We start from the raw sequence: 20299 nt of genomic DNA, 5'->3' as shown, positions 1-20299 counted from the left end.
GTTTTAATTTACTACTACTACTACGATTTATAGTAATAACAATAATAATAATAACATGAATAACAATGACAACAACAACAATAATAATCATAATAATAATAATAATTCTAATAATAATAAGCATAATACTACTACTACTAATAATAATAATAATAATAATAATAATAATAATAATAATCATTTACCCGTGCTGTGATCCTGTAGGCTAGGGTCGATGTGTTTGTCGAAAAGTCTAACCTCAGTCAGTCCGTCTTCTTTCTCCAGCAAGACCTGCAGCAGGTGCCGGCCAAGAAACCCGCAGCCTCCTGTCAGCAAGTACGTGAACCCCGTCTCGGCAGACATGCTTGCCCTGGTAGAATATTCGTTAAATTCTCTCTTCTCCTTGGTTCACCAGCGGGCGCGAGCACGGAGTGAAGTCGAGACAGGAGTCAGAATCGCTTGCAGGAGAGTATTATATTTAGCTGTCGGGGCGGGGCAGGAGACAGTACGTGCACTGTGTACGTCGCTCCACTGTGAATAAGGTTAGGGGTTTATCGGACTAATTGCATCATGCGCTTTAGTACAGTCATCTTCTCATTAATAAAGCGTTCATTCCACTGGTTTACCGTGAAAAACACCATTTGAAAACACACAGAATATGACTGTAACCACACTGGGGATGCATGCTACAAAAGTTGCGTGCTCAGAGAGTGCAATACTCACCAGTAGTGTTTACAGCAGTGTACCAGTATCTCGTGTGAAATTGCACGCAGCATGCAAAAAAAAAAAAACCTACAAGGGAAGAATTAACAAATTAACAAAACGATAACGACACATAAAAATACACTCTTGCTTACAGGGGAATTAGAATTTCCTCAAAAATATAAGATAAATACAGCGAGGCGATAACTACCAAGCCAAGCGTTAGCTAGCAGCTCCAGTTACAAGAATAAAAAGGCAGACGTTATAGAAGTTCTCAAGTTATAGAATTTGACGGCCATTAAACTGCTGGAATAAACGGATATATCGACGGCATTCCCCAATACAAATCTTTACAGCTAAACTATCAAATCTGTAACCGTTAATTCAGGGGTTCCCAAACTCCAGTGTATGCTGGTTTTCGTTCCAAATAGTCGCAATCCCAGAATTTTAACGAGCTGTTATTTTTTCTTAGCCTAATTGGGTGCATTTAACGTTTGGAGGGATTATTTACCCTCTTTAAACGCGTTATGTCAGAAATAGACATGTATGCCAGAAAGATAAAGAGATCATGTTCATGTTGTGCTCATTGTGTTATATTGAACACAATTTCATAAAAGAGGTACAACAACAACAAAAATCCCTCTAAACAAGAAAAGCACCAAATTAAGAAAAATTAGCAGCTTGTTAAAATTATGGGATTGTGATTGTGGTTGGAACAAAAACCAGCATACTGAGTTTGATAACCACCAAGTTCATTTATCATAGAAAATACAAAAGTCAAACAGCAAGTCATTGAGTCAACACAGTTATTCTGTAGAAATAATGCAAACTGGAACAAGAACAAAGAGACAAAAGGAAATAAAATACAAAAAATCCAGGCAAAACGGCAGTGGAGATGCAGGAATCAGTCACACCACTGGTGTCAAACTCCAGTCCTGGGGGGCCGCAGGGTCCACTGGTTCTTAGATAGCCTATAGATAGATAGCCTATTGGGCTGGTTAGACTGGCTAGACTGGGGGGCGACATAGCTCAGGAGGTAAGAGCGGTTGTCTGGCAGTCGGAGGGTTGCCGGTTCGATCCCCCGCCCTGGGCGTGTCGAAGTGTCCCTGAGCAAGACACCTAACTCCCTAATTGCTCTGGTGAATGTGAGGCATCAATTGTAAAGCGCTTTGGATAAAAGCGCTATATAAATGCAGTCCATTTGCCTGCCCGGTTCCACACACAGATGACATCATGATTAATGTAGGGAGGCCTCCGATCTACACATCTGAGATCCATCTGAATGTCTTCCCTGGGGCAGGCCATTCAAAGCATCACAGCCTATTTGTTGAGACACATATGGTTTGAAGCATTCAAAGTGGACCCTTTTATTGTTTAACTGAATATGGACAATGCGAGTTAAACAATCTTGTTTCTTGAGTTTTATTCATTTGATTGGTAAGTACCTACCTTGCACCTCGGTCCGCTAACCTCTCTATATTCTATATCCTTTCCGAACAGTTAACCGTGACTGACGCAATATGTTCCTGACGTCTCGCGGTTTCCAGTATTGTCACCAATGGGCCTATTTCACTTCAGTCCAGAAGCGTTAGATGGATTTTGCCTAGACATTAGCCAGTATTCCCTCAAAGCAGTATATCCTGTTTGCTTCCATTTTGTGACTGTTGATAGGAAACAGGCCCATGAACTGCGAGGGAAAAAAAGTCACAATTCCAAAAAACATTGGAATTTGTAAGGGAAAGAAGTCAGAATTCCAAGGAATAAAGTTGCAATAGTGAGAAATGGTCATAGTTAAGCCAACTTTCCCTTTTTTTTCTCCGGTGTAAAAGGGTTTCCGTAGTCACCAGCACACACTCACTTACTCATGAAAAAATAAAGACTAAGTCCAAAGTGTACATACAGAATTATACGCACGTTAGCCTGCAAAATTAACAGTTTACACACAGCACATACAGGTGAATCCCCTGAACCAACGTATAGCAAAACCTTAGATAAAACAATAAAATCAATATATCACAATTAAGTGATTTAAAAAATATCTGATTATTGTAAAATAAGGCAGGCATACATATCAAAATGTATGTAAATAGGGTAACACTTAATAAGGTCACATGAACTTAACAAGGTCACATGAATTAGCATTAACTGATGTAGTTGTTAACAACTAACTACTGAAAAGTTAATATGTAGTTTTATTAATGTATTTGTACATCATGAATTCATGTTAACAACTACATTAATTAAAACCAGTTAATTTTGGGATAAAAAAAACAGTTACTATTTGTTAATGGTTATCTAATTTTAAGTTTATCCTATGTTATAATAATGCATAAATAATCATGTAACTAATACATTAGCTAACGTAGTTGTTAACTACTAACTAGATCTCATGCTTAATGTATTTGTACACCATTAATTCTTGCTAACAGCTGCATAAGTTAATGCAAATTCACTTATTGTAAAGTGTCACCAAAAAAGGTGTCTGAGTCCATTTTGGCATTTAAAAAAAAAAAAAAAAGGCGGCAATGAATTCATCACGAGGTATAAGTGTGGAACACTGAGGAAGGTGTCAGCGCTCTGACCGATGAGCGCAGATTCTGCATTTAAAGGTGTGCTCGAATCTGCAGCCGTCCACAGCACAGAGAGGGACTGTATTGTAAGGGTGCCCCAGAACTTGCAAAAACTGAATTCTGAACATTCCAAACTTAGGCAAACATTCCAAGAGCACTTCACAGAGCGTGCAGTCAGGGCCAGTTCTGCACACAGACGGCCTGTCTGGGGGCCAAAGCGGGGAAAGAAAAGTAAAATCTACATGTTGCGTCTCTGTGATGGTCAGCGGTGAAATGGTGAAACCAGAATGTCTAAAAAATACCCTTATAATAAAAAATAAAAAATAATATATATATATATATATATATATATATATATATATATATATACACACACACTCACCGGTCACTTCATTAGGTACACCTGTTCAACTGCAAACTGCACCCATTAATGCAAATATCTAATCAGCAAATCACGTGACAGAAACTCAATGCATTTAGGCTTGTAGACATGGTTAAGACGATCTGCCGAAGTTCAAACCAAGCATCAGAATGGGGAAGAAAGGTGATTTAAGTGAATTTGAATGTGGCATGGTTGTTGGTGCCAGGTTTGAGTATTTCAGAAACTGCTAATCTACTGGGATTTTAATGCACAACCATCTCTAGGGTTTACAGAGAATGGTCCGAAAAAGAGAAAATATCCAGTGAGCAGCAGTTCTCTGGGTGAAAATGCTTTGTTGATGGCAGAAGTAAGAGGAGAATGGCCAGACTGGTTTGAGCTGATAGAAAGGCAACAGTAACTCAAATAGTCACTCGTTACAACCGAGGTATGAAGAAGAGTATCTCTGAACGCACAACATGTCGAACCTTGAAGCAGATGGGCTACAGCAGCAGAAGACCACACCCGTTACTAGCAAGTACCTCATGAAGTGGCCGGTGAGTGTGTATGTATATATATATGTATTTGTTGAATCCAAAATGTGTAAAAATACCCTTTTAATAAAAGCTGAGAATCTTTAACCACCTGTGAATTGTTTGATTACAAATGTAAAATGGTGGAGTACAGAGTCATGGAGGGCCCTGTAAAAACATTTTTAAAAAAAACACTCAGATATCAGTATGCTTTCAGCTTACAGTCACTAAGGTGCTGCATATGACTGACCGGTCGAACTGTACTTATGCTGACAGTAACAACACTGACCGCATGCTGCTTGCCCTCAGGCCTGTCATTCATACAGAGTGACAGGCGTCCTGTCCAATGAGGACGCCCGTTTTTACTGTTTAGTGTGCCGCCGCCCCTCCTTATACACATACCTTTTACTGGATTTTACACTAACAGAGGTGGAGAACAGACACACTGAAGGCCAAAACAGAAGTCTACGGTTTAGCTTCGTGAAAGTGAACATGACTGGGCAGGATAAAGCCAGTGCATTCTGACCTCCTAAATCAGACAGTGTGGCGTAACGGTCGAGGGAATGGGCTGGCAATTCAGAGGTCACGGGTTCGAGCCCAACGGAGCACTTCTGTTGTACCGTCGAGCAAAGCAGTTAAACTTAACCGCAGCGAAACATTATTCTGTTGTACGTACGCGGATTGTTCGTTTTTTCTTTTTTTTAAAAGAAGGAAATCGAGTCGCTATAGAAAAGACCGTCTCCCCAACGCATGGTCTCTGAGCCGCTTTGCTTTGGCAGCATGCTTTCCTGCAATATTTTGGCGGTGAATAGGCGGCTGATCATCCGATAAATTTGAGTCTCATTACTTAAAAATGAACTTGTGAAAGGGAGGAGATAAGCCCAACTCAACCTTGCACACACCGACACAGACGGTAACAGAAGTTCAGTCTCCAAGCGGACCGAAACTGACATCTAGAATGGAAAGAGAGAGATCCGATGTCGGAGTCCCATTACAACGTGAGCATTGTGCAAACTCTTGGAAGATTACTCATTACTGTCAACAGAAGGTCAGAAGGATTCAGTGAACTTTAGGATTCATCCAGCTGTGCTGTTACCCCCCCCCCCCCCCGCCCCAAGTAAATATGGATCCACCACCAACCAAAAACCCTGTCGTAACTCCAGTACCAGTTTCAGAACTACCGGGACCCTTTCCTAGATTTGATTAGACGTCCGTGTTCTTTTGTCCATAATATTTAGTGACAGACTTAAGCAACACTTTTTCATTTCAGCACTAGCCAGTTATATAAACATGGGTGGTTGGGGGGGGGGGGGGCTGTTCGGGAGAAGGCAAAGTGTCTCTCACACATGCATGCGTGCCTCACACTCATGTGCTCTCCTCTCACACACGGACATGCGCTCTCTCACGTACGCACGTGCACTCTCTCACACACGCACATGCGCTCTCCTCTCGCACACGCACTCTCCCCTCAGACACGTGCACACACTGGCCTCACACACACAGACACAGGGGAGGTCCGGCAAGTCCTCGCGCAGACGAGCCCCAGCTTCCGCAGGCAGACTGCGCGCACCCACCCGGCCCACAGGGGTCGCTGGCGAGCCCGGGAGGCACGCCCGCGGCGGCAAATTAACCCTTCCCCGTCTGGTGACGCCGCGGCAGACCGCGAGCCGACCACGGCGGGCCCACAGGCCGAGTCCGCAGCTCCGGCGCATTTCGAACCGCGTCAGAACGCCTCCGTCGGTTCGCCGCGCAGCTTGCGGACGGTTAAGACAGGCTGGGATTCGGTTAAAAATGCACTTACACTCCGTCGTTTCCCGGCCAGAGCGCCGCGGCACACCCTGGTGCAAAAAAAACTCCCACGTCTCTTCCCACGTCAGCATTTAAATTTTTAAGTATTGCCTGGCAGTAAAATAGGCCTAGACCAGTTATGCGTAAATACCTTCAGACCTTCAGCAGTGCGGCTGGGGGAGGGGGGAGGGGAGTTCATACCACGCGTTTCCGCCCCTTTCTTCCGCTTCTCACGCTCTTCATCCTGTATCTCCTCTCTCGGCGGGAAGGGTGACCCGCCGCTCCCGATGCCACTGTGAACACGGTCCTCCCCCACCCGTCTCTCTTCCCACCCCCCCCCCCCGTCGCGTCGCATCGCGCGGCGACAGCCGTCCGACAGGAAACCGCAGGCTGGGTTGACGTCGTCACGTGACAGGAACTCGGTGGCATTCCGCCACTTCCTGGTGCTCGGTTCCTGTAAAGCCAACTCCCCTATTGCTGGAAGGGAAGTGGTAAAAAATACCACTCATGAATGCTCAAGACCACTCAGACTAAGATTGCGCATCCAGATTGGCACGAAGAGCTTCGAACAGAAAAGTCCAGTCATCCGTGCAGCAGAAAGGCAGCGTTGTGTATACTGCAGAACGGCCGCCCCGACTTCCTGCCGTGTCACATACACGCCAAGGCCAAGGTGCGAATTACAAGGGGGTTTGGGGAGGCCTGACCCCCACTATTTGACGTTAACCCCCCGCCGCCCTGCCCCGCCCTGCCCTCCCCCCCCAGAAGGAAGAAGAAATAGGTTAAATGGACTGCATTTATATAGCGCTTTTATCCAAAGCGCTTTTACAATTGATTCCTCTCATTCACACTCACTCTCACACGCCAACGGTGAAAGGCTGCCATGCATGGTACCAATCAGCTCGTTGGGAGCAATTAGGGGTTGGGTGTCTCGCCCACGGCGGGCAATCGAACCGGCAACCCTCCCACTGCCAGACAACAGCTCTTACCTCCTGAGCTATGTCACCCCGGGGCTAGGGCAAGTACTAAAATTTTGCATGAGCTAAGTCATTGTAATAGTGCACATTCAAATGAGTTGCCCCAGTCCTGCCTGAAGTAGACTCGTACAACAATTTCGAGCAGCCCTACAGCAGGCGTTGGGCGGACACGGTGGCACAGCGGTTAGCACTGTCGCCTCACAGCAAGAGGGTCGCGGGTTCGAATCTCGGCTTGGGGCTTCTCTGCGCGGAGTTTGCGCGTTCTCCCCGTGTTCGCGCGGGTTTACTCCGGGTACTCCGGTTTCCTCCCACGCTCAAAGACATGCATGTTAGGTGCGCTCCCGCAGGTGCCTTTAACAAAGGCTGCTGGCCCCAGGACTGGACCCCGCGCGCTGCACTGCGGCTGCCCACTGCTCCTAAGTAACTAGGATGGGTCAAAATGCAGAGGACAAATTACCCCACAGGGGTTCGATAAAGTAGATCTTAGGTCACACACCAGAGCAAGTTTGACTCACTCGTTACGTTTGTATATTTCGTGACAGCACCTTTCATCACAGTGTTGTAACAGTCCTTTGCATCACACAACGTTTTCACTGTGGACTTGAGCTGCTACCCAAAACCTAGCTTTGAGGAATGCATCTCTAGAGTCTGTAGGGAGTATTGGGGCTTTGGAAGGGGAGTTGGAAAATAAAGAGAAGCATTTTCAGCTAAGGGGGGAGGGGTTAATGGCTGTTATCAAATCTTGGGGTCTGTACAATATATCATTCACAGACACTACCTTTTATTGTTTTTTTTTTTTTACATGACTAGTCATATCAACGCACCAGCCATGTACACCCAACAAGCCAACCACCAATGGGACAGGCCTATGTTTATATATATATATATATATATTTTTTTTTTTAAACACGCTTGACCTGAAAAACAGGAGGTATGCAACTGCCCCTCAGAGAAAAGAACAAATAAAGGCCGAGAAGAAGAGAAGAAGAAGCGGTAAATATTGAGTCTGTCCCCAGAGCAAAAGCAGATGCGGCTGTGGCCTGTTATCCTTGGCTGGCGTGCGAACGCCAGCTGTTTCTGCGGAACTCCTCTCGGGCGCGAAAGGTAACGAGAAAGGAGCCATTCAGCAAAACCTGGCCGAGACAAAAAGATGAAAGAAATATAAATTTTTTAATTAAAAAAAACCAGCCCTCTCAGTGACTTGTTCCCGGGGGCGCGACCCAGAACAGATTGACGGGCTGAGCCACGCCCGTGCTCACGGGGGGGGGGGGGGTGTGGTTCCGATTCCCGAATTCGGGTGCGAGTGGGACCCAGGACTCGGGGCTAGCGGAAGCACACCCCGGAGCGCGCCGGGACGAACGGGTTCGCGGGTTCCCGTTTATTCGGGGGGGGGGGGGGGGGTTCTTCGGCGGGGAAACGGCACGTGCGGAAACGGGGCGCGTGGCCAGCGGGGAGTCCGGCGCGCCGCTCCGAAAATGTCACAAGGGGAAGGGGGGGACTTGCGACAGCGCCTTTCGCGCACGCCGTTTCCACGAAGGCCGCCGCGTCCTTCCTGACCGCGCGTTTCCTGCAGAGAGGCTCCGCGCGCGCGTCCCGCAGACTTGTTTTTCTGCTTTTCTCCGGCCACGTTGAAATGATTTAATGCGTCCAGCGCGAGCGCCGCTTTGCACAGGAACCGCCGCAAGCCATTCATAAACACCCCCCACCCCGCACCCCACCCCCCGACTACCCACAATGCTCGTGGGTTTCCAAGAACGGCGGCACCCGCAGACTCTCAGAAAGAGGACAGGAAACGCCTTCCTTTTTTTAAAAAATATTTTAATGCACCATTAATAAAGGATCCAACGCATTAATACAAGAGAAATATTGCAAATAATATTAAAATAATAAATCAAAATTAAAACAAGGAAAACAAAAATAAGAACTGAATGGAAAGGTATGTACACTTTGTCTGGGAGTAGGAAAGGAAGAAGAACGTATTTACAGACTGATACCAGTGTGTTTCTACGAGAAACAAACACCTCTACAATATTTACACTTAATTCCCCTTTTGTGTTATAATTCTGTGGGTTTTCTTTGTACTGAAAGGCTTCTGCTGCCGTTAGAAGTATCTTACAGGTTTCCTCATTTGGAACAAAACGCAGAAATTTAGAGAATAAGCTAAGAAACTATCGACACTATGGCTGAGCCTGCCTAAGTTCGGCACACTTGACAGATTCGACGGAAACCAGCCTTTCAATCCCAGAAATCAGTGGGGCGCTAGGGACAGCTGGGACACGGAGTCCTGTTTCCAGCTCGCCGAGGGCGGGGGCACCCATTCGTCCTTCATCGTTTGCTGGAAGGTCATCCCCTTTCACAAAATAAAAAAAGCTTTAAAAATCAACATCCCGGGATGAACAAGGAGGATCGACCGAGCCTGCCAGGCCACTTCAGATTCCTTCGTAAAGAAAAACGGTTTTAAAAAGTACAGAATCTGAAAAAGTGGAGAAACAGGTAACCCTGGTTCCAGTACACAATGATGACAGATTCCTTTTGACGCAGGTGAGAAGGTGAGAACACAGACGTGACGGTGATGTAACAGGTGCTTTTCTGACGTCAATTTAGACAGATTTCCACTCGAAGAACGAACAGGAGGAAAGACGGTGACGACCTCTGCTAATCGGACGTGACCTCGGCTTAAAAAAAAACGCAGCTGCTCACATTCCCGTCTCGAGTGGGAAACGGGAAGCATCTCCGGTCTGCTTCTCTCCAGTCACGTCTCGCACGCGGATCGGCCGAGTCATCAGCCCGTGAATTTGTGCGGCTGAGGGAACCGCGCACAGCTAGCGAATCGCGCCCAGCTAGCGGAACGCGCAAAGCTGGTGGACCACGCACAGCTAGCAAAAACGCGCCCAGCTAGCAGTACACGGGATGCTAGCGAAACGCGCTATGCTAGCAGAACACGGGATGCTAGCGAAACGCGCTATGCTAGCAGTACACGGGATGCTATGCTAGAAACCGGAATGCTAGCGAGCGCTATGTACATACGGGATGCTAGCAAAAACGTGCTAAGCTAGCAGTACACGGGATGCTAGCAGAATGCGCAGAGCTAGCAGAGCGCGCAGAGCTAGCGTCGCCGCCTCGGCACTGAACAGTAATCACGATATTCTGTTCGTGGCGAAACGACACTGAGCATCATTTCTGCCTGCACCATCGAGGGGAGGGAAAACGTACGATTAGAGCGTTCCCACTTGTGCTATTCTGTCGACTAAAATTATAGCAATAATACTATTTAAACTGAGGCTAGGCTTTATTCTACATTTTTAAAAAACAGAATGGTCAAAACGCTTCAAAGACAAGGTTCGGGGGGAACCTTTTCTTAACGTGTCGGTGCCTACAGGGGAATGGGTTCTAGGTCACACCAGTAAAAAAGGGAACGCCGAGGACTTTGGGAGCGGCGCACGGCTGGAGCGCTACGGACGTTTCGATCCGTTTTCACCGCAAGGAAACTCACAGCTTTATTCGTACGCATTTAAAACTTTTACTCAACTGTGAATAAAAAAAAAAAAACCAGGAGAAACCTTGATTTCTGAAGCTTGCATATTCGGTCCCGATATGGGTTGGGTGTGCGTGTGTGTGCGCGTGCGTGCGTCTGCGCGCGTGTGACCGCTTTAGCCAGATGCAGGGAGCCCTGCGTGCCCGTTGGCGAAGGGGGTGCGTGTTTTTTTTTTTTGTTCGTTTTTTTTTTTTTTTTTTTTTTAAGGGAGGGGGGGGGGGGCTATACACGCAAGGTGTAACCAGACTATTCCGCCGGAGGGTGCGGGTGGGACCCGCAACCAAATATCGAGCGACTAGCGTGCGGTAGTACTCCTCCTCCTCCTGCCGCAGGAGAGAGAGCCGGGAATGGATAACCCTGCAGGGGACACGGTCGCCGTCAGACTGTTACCGCGGCTTTAGGAGACGCCGTCTTCGCCGGGCTGTGTCCCGTGGGGAGGCTGGGGGGGGCGAAGGTGCTCAAAGTGCAGCAGACACACGCAAAACAGAAACCGGGTCAGAGCGGCTGTGACAGTGCGCCGAGGGGCGGGGTTCTGAGGGAGGGGCGGGGTTTCGAGCGAACCGCGGCGGTGCTCTGAGGGAGGAGGCGAGGTCTGGATGGATGGATGGATGGATGGATGGAAGATGGGGCGGGGCCTGGGCAGGAGGGGGCGGAGTTTGGGTGGAAGGCGGTCAGGTTTAGATGAACAGGAGGCGGGGTTTGGCGGAAAAGGGGAGGCTCCGTGTGCGTTTTTTTTTTTTTTTTTTTTAAAAGGGTGTTCTCTGACGGGGGTTAGCAGAGAGAAGAGGGAGAGCCTTTCGGGGACCCTCCCCCCCCCCCCCCTCAATCCCTGCCGTCCCGTTTCAGGTCTAGTTGAGCGTGCCACGGCAGTTCTCCGTCCCGCACAGACAGGGGATCTTGTTCTCCTCGATGGGGAACTTGTAGTCGTAGGTGATCTCCTCGTTGACCCCGATGGGCTGCTTGGAGTAGATCACGATCTTCTTCTGGGACTCAATGGTGATGACCTTCGCATAGCAGTTGGGCTGTGGGGGGGTGGGGACAGACGACACAAAAACAGGAAATGAACGGGTGTGTCGGGGCACGAGGGGAGGTTGAGAAAGCCAAGAGCGGGGTGGACCGTTTCATTTCAACTCAGGAAATAAACTCAAATTCATTAAAACCCACAGATGCGCTGAGGGGGTACCCAGGATAGTGTACACAGGCTGATAGGGATAGTGCACACAGGCTCACAGGGTGAAGTATGCACTCAGGTTAAGTGTACACTCGCTCGCTAGGGATAAGTGTACGTTGAGCGGTTCCACTCACAGTGCAGCAGTGGTTGATGAAGCGGGCCAGGTTGCCACACTTGGTGGCGTCGATGATGGTGTCGTGGTCCACTCGGAAAAGGTAGCTGCTGCCAATGCCCTCCTGGGCATAGCGCTTCTCCCGATTATCAGCCACCATCTGCGGGCACAAGCACGGGGAATCATTCGCAGAAAAGTCACACTCTCACATGGACGCACACACACACACACACACACACACTCGTAGCATGCGCGCACACATGCACGGAAACACGCGTACGCTCACAGGCACGCGCGGGGAAGGCCGGGTGTAATTTCGCACGGGAAGCGCGTTTCATCACATGACCAGGGTGAGGGTCAGAGGTCGGAGGCCCGCGCAGACGGAACAGAGATGGAGAGAAAAGGGGGGGGGGGGAGGGCCGCACCTGTCTGATGTTCTGGCCGACGTACTCGATGACCATCTCGTCCGCGGCGATGGGCTCCATGGCGAACAGGCCCCACTCGTGGATCCGACTGCGGCCAAACCTCAGCTTCTTCTTCCGGAACTGCGGGGACCAAACGCAGACCAGTTGCCCGGTTAACACACGGTCAACACGCGGTCAACACACGGTCAACACACGGTCAACACGCGGTAGGGTTAAGATGCCTTCGAGCATCCGACACGCAGCTGATACTACTGAACTCATATGAGACACAGCTGATACTACTGAACTCATATGAGACACAGCTGATACTACTGAACTGATATGAGACACAGCTGATACTACTGAACTGATATGAGACACAGCTGATACTACTGAACTGCTGAGACACAGCTGATACTACTGAACTGATATGAGACACAGCTGATACTACTGAACTGATATGAGACACACAGCTGATACTACTGAACTGATATGAGACACACAGCTGATACTACTGAACTGATATGAGACACACAGCTGATACTACTGAACTGATATGAGACACAGCTGATACTACTGAACTGATGAGACACAGCTCATACTACTGAACTGATATGAGACACAGCTGATACTACTGAACTGATATGAGACACAGCTGATACTACTGAACTGATATGAGACACAGCTCATACTACTGAACTGATGAGAGACACAGCTGATACGACTGAACTGATTGAGACACAGCTGATACTACTGAACTGATATGAGACACACAGCTGATACTAGCTGATAGCTACTGAACTGATATGAGACACAGCTGATACTACTGAACTGATGAACACGCTGATTAAGAAGTAAGCCATCACTGAATAAAATGATAACTAACAACATTACTGATAAAGTATATTAAAAAATAAATAAAAATATAATAATATAATAATGTAATAATATAATTAAATTTAAATATAAACATGTTAAATCTATTCTTTTAAATAATTTCTGCCTAAATGAGCTTTCAAAACCATACTGTCGCGTCCACATATTTATTTTCAAAAAGAGCCCAGGCTGCGTGCTCAGTGCTTCCTTCTTTCTGAGGCGGTCGGATGACTTGCAGCACGCGAAGGTCTCACGGTCTGTCAAAGTGTCACTATTTTTTCTTCTTCGGTGACCAAAGGCGCTTCAGACATTACAAAAATACCCTAGTGTTAACCAGTGTCTGAACTGGACCAAAATACGTGCCTGTACCTACTCCTCAAAATACATGCTGTTTAAAATAAATTGATGTTGGTAATCAAAAGAAGAGTCGGTTCCTCATATACAAGTCCCGACAGCTCCTGCCCATCTCAAGCACTGGCGCTAACTATCATTCGGTGATGACAACTGGTGGATCCTAACTCTGTTCGGGCAAGTGGAACGCCTCATGCAGTTGTCTGATCAGACAAGTAAAAAATAAATGTGATGAATATGTAACGTTATCTGAAAATAAAGTGTTTGTTTGAGCCGAAGCGGAACCTGTTCCAGTTGAGCTACGTACATGCCTACCCTCTTTTTTTTATCTAGAGCTGCTGTTATAATGGTACAATACATCTGATTAAAAGGGTGACCTGGACAAACCCGTCGGATGTCGCGGCCGCAAATAGTTGGCAAATCGCCAAAACAGCGCAAATTTAAAAAAAAATTTTTTTAGGGCATTTTAAAATGTGATTCAACAACTTCCCTTTCCATACCACAACATGGAGATTTTTTTTTCCAGAAAACAAAAGGGAAAGTGTTCTGTGAATGTAGTGAGCTAGCAAAACTGAGAGTTAGGCTGTTGCTACAGCTGACAAAGAGGGCTGCATTCTAATGACGATTATGACTATAACGAGAGGAGCCGTCCCACAAGCTGCTGCAGAAATGAATACAGATAACACTAGCTAATAAAAAATACATTAATCAAGCGTCTAAGTTAGTTAGGAAATTTTTGTATCTTGCTTCTCAGTAGAATTAGAATGTAACAGAACAGAATCTTTAAAGCCATTTTTCTCACTTTTTGCTTTTTTTGCATGGACAATGCATGTAAACTCTGTTACTGAGTGTGAGAGAGACAGAGAGAGAGGGCTTTGAATGTGGACCCAGCTCAAATTATATTGTTAAATAAAAAGATAAAACATTCTAACTAAGAACTGTTTTGTCATGGTAATTGAGTTAATTTAGCAGAAGAATGTCCCTTTTAAAGTGCAATATGTAACTTTTCTTGAGTATCAATTTTGGTTATATAGTCCTCTATTCTTGAAGATAAAACTTCTAGATGGCCAATGTGCTATTTTAATTGTTCTCACCCCACCATAACTCTAAATACAGGCCTATGATGCTTCAATATTTGCAAACAATACAAGGGTTAACAAACCTAAAACTACTTTTTAGCTCTTGCAAACTGCTATTCCTTGTATCAAGAGCTTGTCAGAGCTAAAAGATAGATTTAGATATTTCAAAAAAACCTTTAAGAAGTCTCAAGAGGTTATGTTTTCATAGTCTTAAACTCTTTCGCCTTTGCTACACCCCCCCCCCCCCACCCTTCAGACACCCACCACCACACCAAGAGATCAATTCCACAGGAAACACTGACTGAACTGATATGAGACACACAGCTGATACTACTGAACTGATATGAGACACAGCTGATACTACTGAACTGATATGAGACACAGCTCATACTACTGAACTGATATGAGACACAGCTGATACTACTGAACTGATATGAGACACACAGCTGATACTACTGAACTGATATGAGACACACAGCTGATACTACTGAACTGATATGAGACACAGCTGATACTACTGAACTGATATGAGACACAGCTGATACTACTGAACTGATATGAGACACAGCTGATACTACTGAACTGATATGAGACACACAGCTGATACTACTGAACTGATATGAGACACAGCTGATACTACTGAACTGATATGAGACACAGCTGATACTACTGAACTCATATGAGACACAGCTGATACTACTGAACTCATATGAGACACACAGCTGATACTATTGAACTGAACCCCTGTGGGGGACGTGAGGTTTTAGATAAGAGACACACAGCTGAGGGTACTGAACTGATATGAGACACACAGCTGACGGTACTGAACTCAAACCTCTGTGGGGGACGTGAGGGTTTAGATATGAGACACACAGCTGAGGGCACTGAACTGAAACCCCCGTGGGGGAAGTGAGGTTTTAGATATGAGACACACAGCTGACGGCACTGAACTGAACCCCCGTGGGGGACGTGAGGGTTTTCAAAGCAAGCAGCGCTGCCGGGGTCCTCTACCTTCAGCTGGTTGAGCTTGAGCAGGTCGGAGTCCATGACCGCCGTGCTCCCGATGGCGCTCAGCAGCCTCCGCTGCTCCGAACGCCTCTCCGACAGGATGCGGTTCGTCCCCTGAGAGAGGGGGAGGGAGGGAGAGAGATAGAGAGAGAGATGGGAGAGGGACAGAGAGAGAGGGAGGGAGGGAGGGAGAGAGATAGAGAGGGAGAGGGAGGGAGGGAGGGAGAGAGATAGAGATAGAGAGGGAGAGGAGAGAGGGTGGGATAGAAGGGGAGGGAGAGAGAGAGAGAGAGAGAGAGAGAGAGAGAGAGAGAGAGAGACGAGGAGATAGAAGAGACAGAGAGAGGGTCAAGGGAGGAAAGAAAGCGAGAGAGAGTGCGAGGGAGAGAGAGAGGGAGGAAGAGATAGAGGAGACAGAGAGGGTCAGAGGAGGAAAAAGAGAGAGAGAGAAATGGGACAGGGACAGAGAGAGAGGGGGGAGAGGAGGAGAGAGAAGAGAGAAGAGCAGAGAGAGGGGGAGGGAGACAGGAGGAGAGGAGAGAGAGGGAAAGAGAGAGAGAGAGATGGGAGAGGGACAGAGAGAGAGGGGGGAGATGAGGAGAGAGAAGAGAGAAGAGCAGAGAGAGAGAGGGAGGGAGACAGGAGGAGAGAGAGGGAGAGAGGTGGAGAGAGAGAGAGAGAGAAAATCAGAGGGCATCTTTCCTTCCTCCGCCTGCGTTCCCTCAGTCCTAAGCGTGGTGACGCGCGGCGAGCGGCGGCTAGCCTCCCCCCGCGGCGTCCCGCAGACCGGGGGCGCTACCGTGTTGTCGCAGTCGGGCTCCAGGGAGGAGACGGGGTCCAGGTCGAGGTAGATGTCCTTCTCCTTGCGGCTGATGGCGTAGTAGCCCTCGCTGCGCGCGCAGCCCGTCTGGTGCTCCCGCAGCTGCTCGTCCTGGTTCTTCTTCTTGCGCCGCGGGTTCGGGATGTTGGTGAGTGGAGGCGGCGGGAGGTCAAGGGTCGCAACCGCCGAAAAACCGTGGGGGAACCTGCCTCGCCCTCTCGTAACCTGGGTCCGGGGCCCGGGCCTGGCTTTTGTCTACAAAGCGTCGGCGCGACTCTCGTCTCCACCGGAGGGCGCTACGCGAACCGAATTCAAATTGGAACGAGGGGGGGGGGGGGGGGGGGGGGGCGATCGAGCGCCCGCTCCTCCATCTCGGGGTCTCCAACGCCAGGAAAAAGCAGCCTTTGCCGCACAAAGCCAGGATAAGCACCGCAGGCGTGCAGATAAGGTCGCCGACAACAGCCGCCGCCAAGACGGCCATGCCCAGTCTCTGAACCACGGCACCATTACATCATTGACGGGAGTTTCCGGCGTTTTCTAAAGGTTCGCAGCGACCGGGCTGCAACCTGGCCACTCCCCTCAGCACGCAAAACAATTGCGCACCAGCTGCGGCGTTGACAGAGCTGCCCAAATTAAGATCATTGAGCCGACATCTGGTCCGCCTCTAATAACACCCTCGGCACGGTAACACACTTTTTCCAGACCTCGTAACTAATGATACCAGGAAGCCCATTTTAAATAATGATAGCAGGCCCTAATGCGGAGGAGGAAAAAAAACTCAATTAGCTTTGGAAAAACTTAGGCTTCATAAAACAAAAAAATGGGCAGAGACTTCAGTGACTCACAAGTCTGAACCGAAGATAGGGCTGAAGCTCACTCTGAAGCTCACTCTGAACCCATTCAAGACTGAAGCTCACTCTGAAGCCCCTCAGGGCTGAAGCTCACTCTGAAGCCCCTCAGGGCTGAAGCTCACTCTGAAGCCCCTCAGGGCTGAAGCTCACTCTGAAGCTCACTCTGAAGCCCCTCAGGGCTGAAGCTCACTCTGAAGCTCACTCTGAAGCCCCTCAGGGCTGAAGCTCACTCTGAAGCCCCTCAGGGCTGAAGCTCACTCTGAAGCTCACTCTGAACCCATTCAAGACTGAAGCTCACTCTGAAGCTCACTCTGAAGCCCCTCAGGGCTGAAGCTCACTCTGAAGCCCCTCAGGGCTGAAGCTCACTCTGAAGCTCACTCTGAACCCCTCAGGGCTGAAGCTCACTCTGAACCCCTCAGGGCTGAAGCTCACTCTGAAGCCCCTCAGGGCTGAAGCTCACTCTGAAGCCCCTCAGGGCTGAAGCTCACTCTGAACCCCTCAGGGCTGAAGCTCACTCTGAAGCTCACTCTGAACCCCTCAGGGCTGAAGCTCACTCTGAAGCTCACTCTGAACCCCTCAGGGCTGAAGCTCACTCTGAACCCCCTCAGGGCTGAAGCTCACTCTGAACCCCTCAGGGCTGAAGCTGCTGGAGCGAGACTCTGAAAGGATATTGGTGTGGTGGACCCAGTGGGTGTCGTTGAGCCAGTCGGTGCTGTGGTCGTCCTGGAGCAGCTTCTCGTAGGTGGTCTTGAGCAGCCGCATGTCCTCCGTGTCCAGGCCCGAGTTCCAGATGTCGTACAGGATGGTCATCTGCTCGAACTCGCTGCGCAGGTCGTACCGCTTGGGGGCGTGGCGGGCGACGGGGGCGGCGGCGGGGGCGGCGGCCTTGGGCCGGGCCGGCTGCAGGAAGAGCCGCTCGCTCTTGCGCAGGTCCTCCCGCTGCTCCCACTCCAGCTGCCGCTGCTCCTCCTCCTCCTCCTTCTCCGGCTCCTCCTCCGAGTTGCTGAGCTCCCCGGGCTCCAGCTGCTCCACGTCCACCTCCTCCTCCAGGTCCAGCTCCTGCGCAGAGAGGGGGGAGGCGCAGCGGGGGAGGAGGCGCAGAGGGGAAAGGGAGAGAGTCTCATTACGAGCCAATTTTGTGTCAGCAACACTGCAGCTTAGATACTGCATTTATTCAGCACATGCAACAGCAACATTCCCAGACAGGCGATTAGAGATACACCATTACTAGGCCAGAAGCTAACTGTGCTAGCCAGTGCTAAACTATGCCATGCTGGACAATCTTATGCTGAAATATAACCAATTATGCTAGCATGCTACACCAGACTGTTCTAACCAATTCTTGACTATGCTATGCTGGACAATGTTATGTTTAACCCTCCTGATCTATGCTAATATGCTATACCAGACTATGCTAACCAATACAAGACTCTGCAATGCATATCTGTGCTAACCAATGTTAGACTGTGCAATGCCTAACCATGCTAACCAATGCTCGCCTATATTTGGCTTAACCATGACAATAAGCCCTGCCGCTCTCTTCCTGTTGCAAGTCGCTCTACACTAGTCTAGGTGTGTACGGTTCTTGCGTGGTTGTACTGTATGAAAACCGCTTTATAACACATCTGTTATTTTTGAAAGAGCACTGAAGAAAAGACCAGTAAATGCTTTATAGGCTGGGAGCACATCTTGGCATCAGACAGCAATAAAAATTCTTGATTCGCAGTTTCTATAATTTATATTAGTTGGACAAACATGAAGTTCTTAACCGCCAACAGCCACTGAACACACTTCCTGGACGATTCTACTGTTGAGAAAACCCATTTACCACAGGCAGTTCCAACGCGTCTGAACCGAAAGCACTGAACACTAGCAAAGGTAACTGCAAACAGGGGAGCGGTGCAAGCATTATGTCAACATGCCATGTCAAACCACAGGTGCACAGAAGCTCCGTGTCCATGAAACTGAAGCTGAATAAATGTAAGAGGAGTGATTTATGTAAGCTTAGACAGTCTGTAGTGCAAACACTACTTGAACTACAATTCCCAGCACCCCCCGGGCCCCTACCTCGAACGGCTTCTTCCTCTGCTTCCTGCCCTGTCGTTCCTTCTGCTTCTTCATCTGCAGCTGCTCCTGCTTCTCCTTCTCTTTCCTCTTCTTCTTCCTCCCTTTGACCTTCCCCATCGCCTCCTCCTCCACCTCCGCGTCCCCGGCCCCCCTCTTCCTCAGGGGCGCGGCGGCGACGGGGGCCTTGGCCTCAGCATCCCCGGTCTCGCCTAGCGCGCCTAACCCGGGGAGGGGCTCCAAGGGCGGGTAGAGCTCGGCGGGCTCCGCCTTGGCCACCGGCGGTTCCCCGATGACCTCCTCCGGCGCCTCCAGAACGCCGGAGGCGGCGTGGAGGTCGATGTCGGCGGGGAGCGCGGGGGGGTGGGCTTCGGCTTTGGGCCTCCTGTGGGCTGGGGCGGCGGCGGCGGCGGCGAGGGCGGGCGAGGGGACGAAGGGGAGCCTGGAGTAGTTGTGCTCCTGCAGGACCAGGAAGCCCTCGGGGCTGAGGGCGGGCGGGGCCGGGGGCGGGGCCTCCTCCCTCTCCAGCTCCTGCTGCATCTCCTCGGCCTCGTCCGAGGTCTCCGTCTCCTCCGAGTCCTGCGCGTCGGGGTCCAGCTTGAGCGCCACGGCCGCCAGCACCGACAGGTCGCCCGCCGAGGCCAGCTGCAGGAGGCCCGAGGCGCCCAGCTCCTCCTTCAGCCGCAGCTTCTGCTCCCGCGCCTCCTGCTGCTCCTCCTCCCGCGCCTCCTCCCCCCCGGCGGGGGGCAAGGCCGGGGCCGGGGCCGGGGCCGGGGCCGAGAGGCTGACCGTCCTGGGGCGGCCCCTGGGGCGGCCCCTCTGGGCGGGGCCGGGGGAGGGGGCGGGCTCCTCGAAGGAGAGGCGGACCATGGAGGCGTGGTCCAGGGGCAGGTTCTGCACGGTGCGGCAGACGGGCGTGGTCGGGGAGGGGGCGGAGTCCTTGGCCCCTCGCTTGGAGGCGGGCGGGGACTTGGCGGGCGCGCCGGCCTGGGGGGACGGCGGGGGCGGCGGCCCGGGGCTCTTCGGGGGCTCGTCCGGGCGCAGGGAGCGGACGGGGGGCGGGACGGTGAGGACCCGGGCGGGGGAGGACGGGGAGAGGGAGGCGGCCTCGCCTGGCTTGGAGG

General features: G+C 49.9%; 2 protein-coding genes and 1 long non-coding RNA gene across 5 annotated transcripts in view; all 3 read right to left on the bottom strand.

Annotated features, from left to right (window-relative positions):
- LOC135242865 (3 beta-hydroxysteroid dehydrogenase type 7-like) overlaps positions 1-480 on the bottom strand; it is a 31858-nt gene extending 31378 nt beyond the window's left edge. For 2 of the 3 annotated variants that reach the window (XR_010326492.1, XM_064314131.1), the window contains exon 1: positions 186-480. Coding sequence is in view for 1 of the 3 variants with exons in the window: in XM_064314131.1 (XP_064170201.1) it covers positions 186-342 (157 nt within the window). In the remaining 2 variants the exon portion in view is untranslated. The remainder of the gene's footprint in view (positions 1-185) is intronic. The other variant, XM_064314132.1, reaches the window with a different exon arrangement.
- A 10182-nt stretch (positions 481-10662) lies between these two features.
- The window catches only part of setd1a (SET domain containing 1A, histone lysine methyltransferase), a 32031-nt gene continuing 22394 nt past the window's right edge, over positions 10663-20299 (bottom strand). The window contains 7 exon segments of the mRNA XM_064316572.1: positions 10663-11461; positions 11745-11882; positions 12148-12267; positions 15444-15554; positions 16240-16412; positions 17783-18170; positions 19179-20299. The exon segment at positions 19179-20299 is cut by the window's right edge and continues 330 nt beyond it. Of these exon segments, the coding sequence (XP_064172642.1) occupies positions 11288-11461; positions 11745-11882; positions 12148-12267; positions 15444-15554; positions 16240-16412; positions 17783-18170; positions 19179-20299 (2225 nt within the window). The 3' untranslated portion in view covers positions 10663-11287.
- LOC135244247 (uncharacterized) lies at positions 16510-17741 on the bottom strand. Its single transcript, XR_010326919.1, has 2 exons — positions 17712-17741; positions 16510-17144 (listed from the first exon to the last, which is right to left on the bottom strand). It is a non-coding gene; the product is annotated as an uncharacterized LOC135244247 (long non-coding RNA).

Source organism: Anguilla rostrata, chromosome 17 (assembly GCF_018555375.3).
Source record: "Anguilla rostrata isolate EN2019 chromosome 17, ASM1855537v3, whole genome shotgun sequence".
In the NCBI taxonomy this organism is placed as follows: domain Eukaryota; kingdom Metazoa; phylum Chordata; class Actinopteri; order Anguilliformes; family Anguillidae; genus Anguilla; species Anguilla rostrata.
This window is presented reverse-complemented; position numbering and strand designations above follow the sequence as displayed.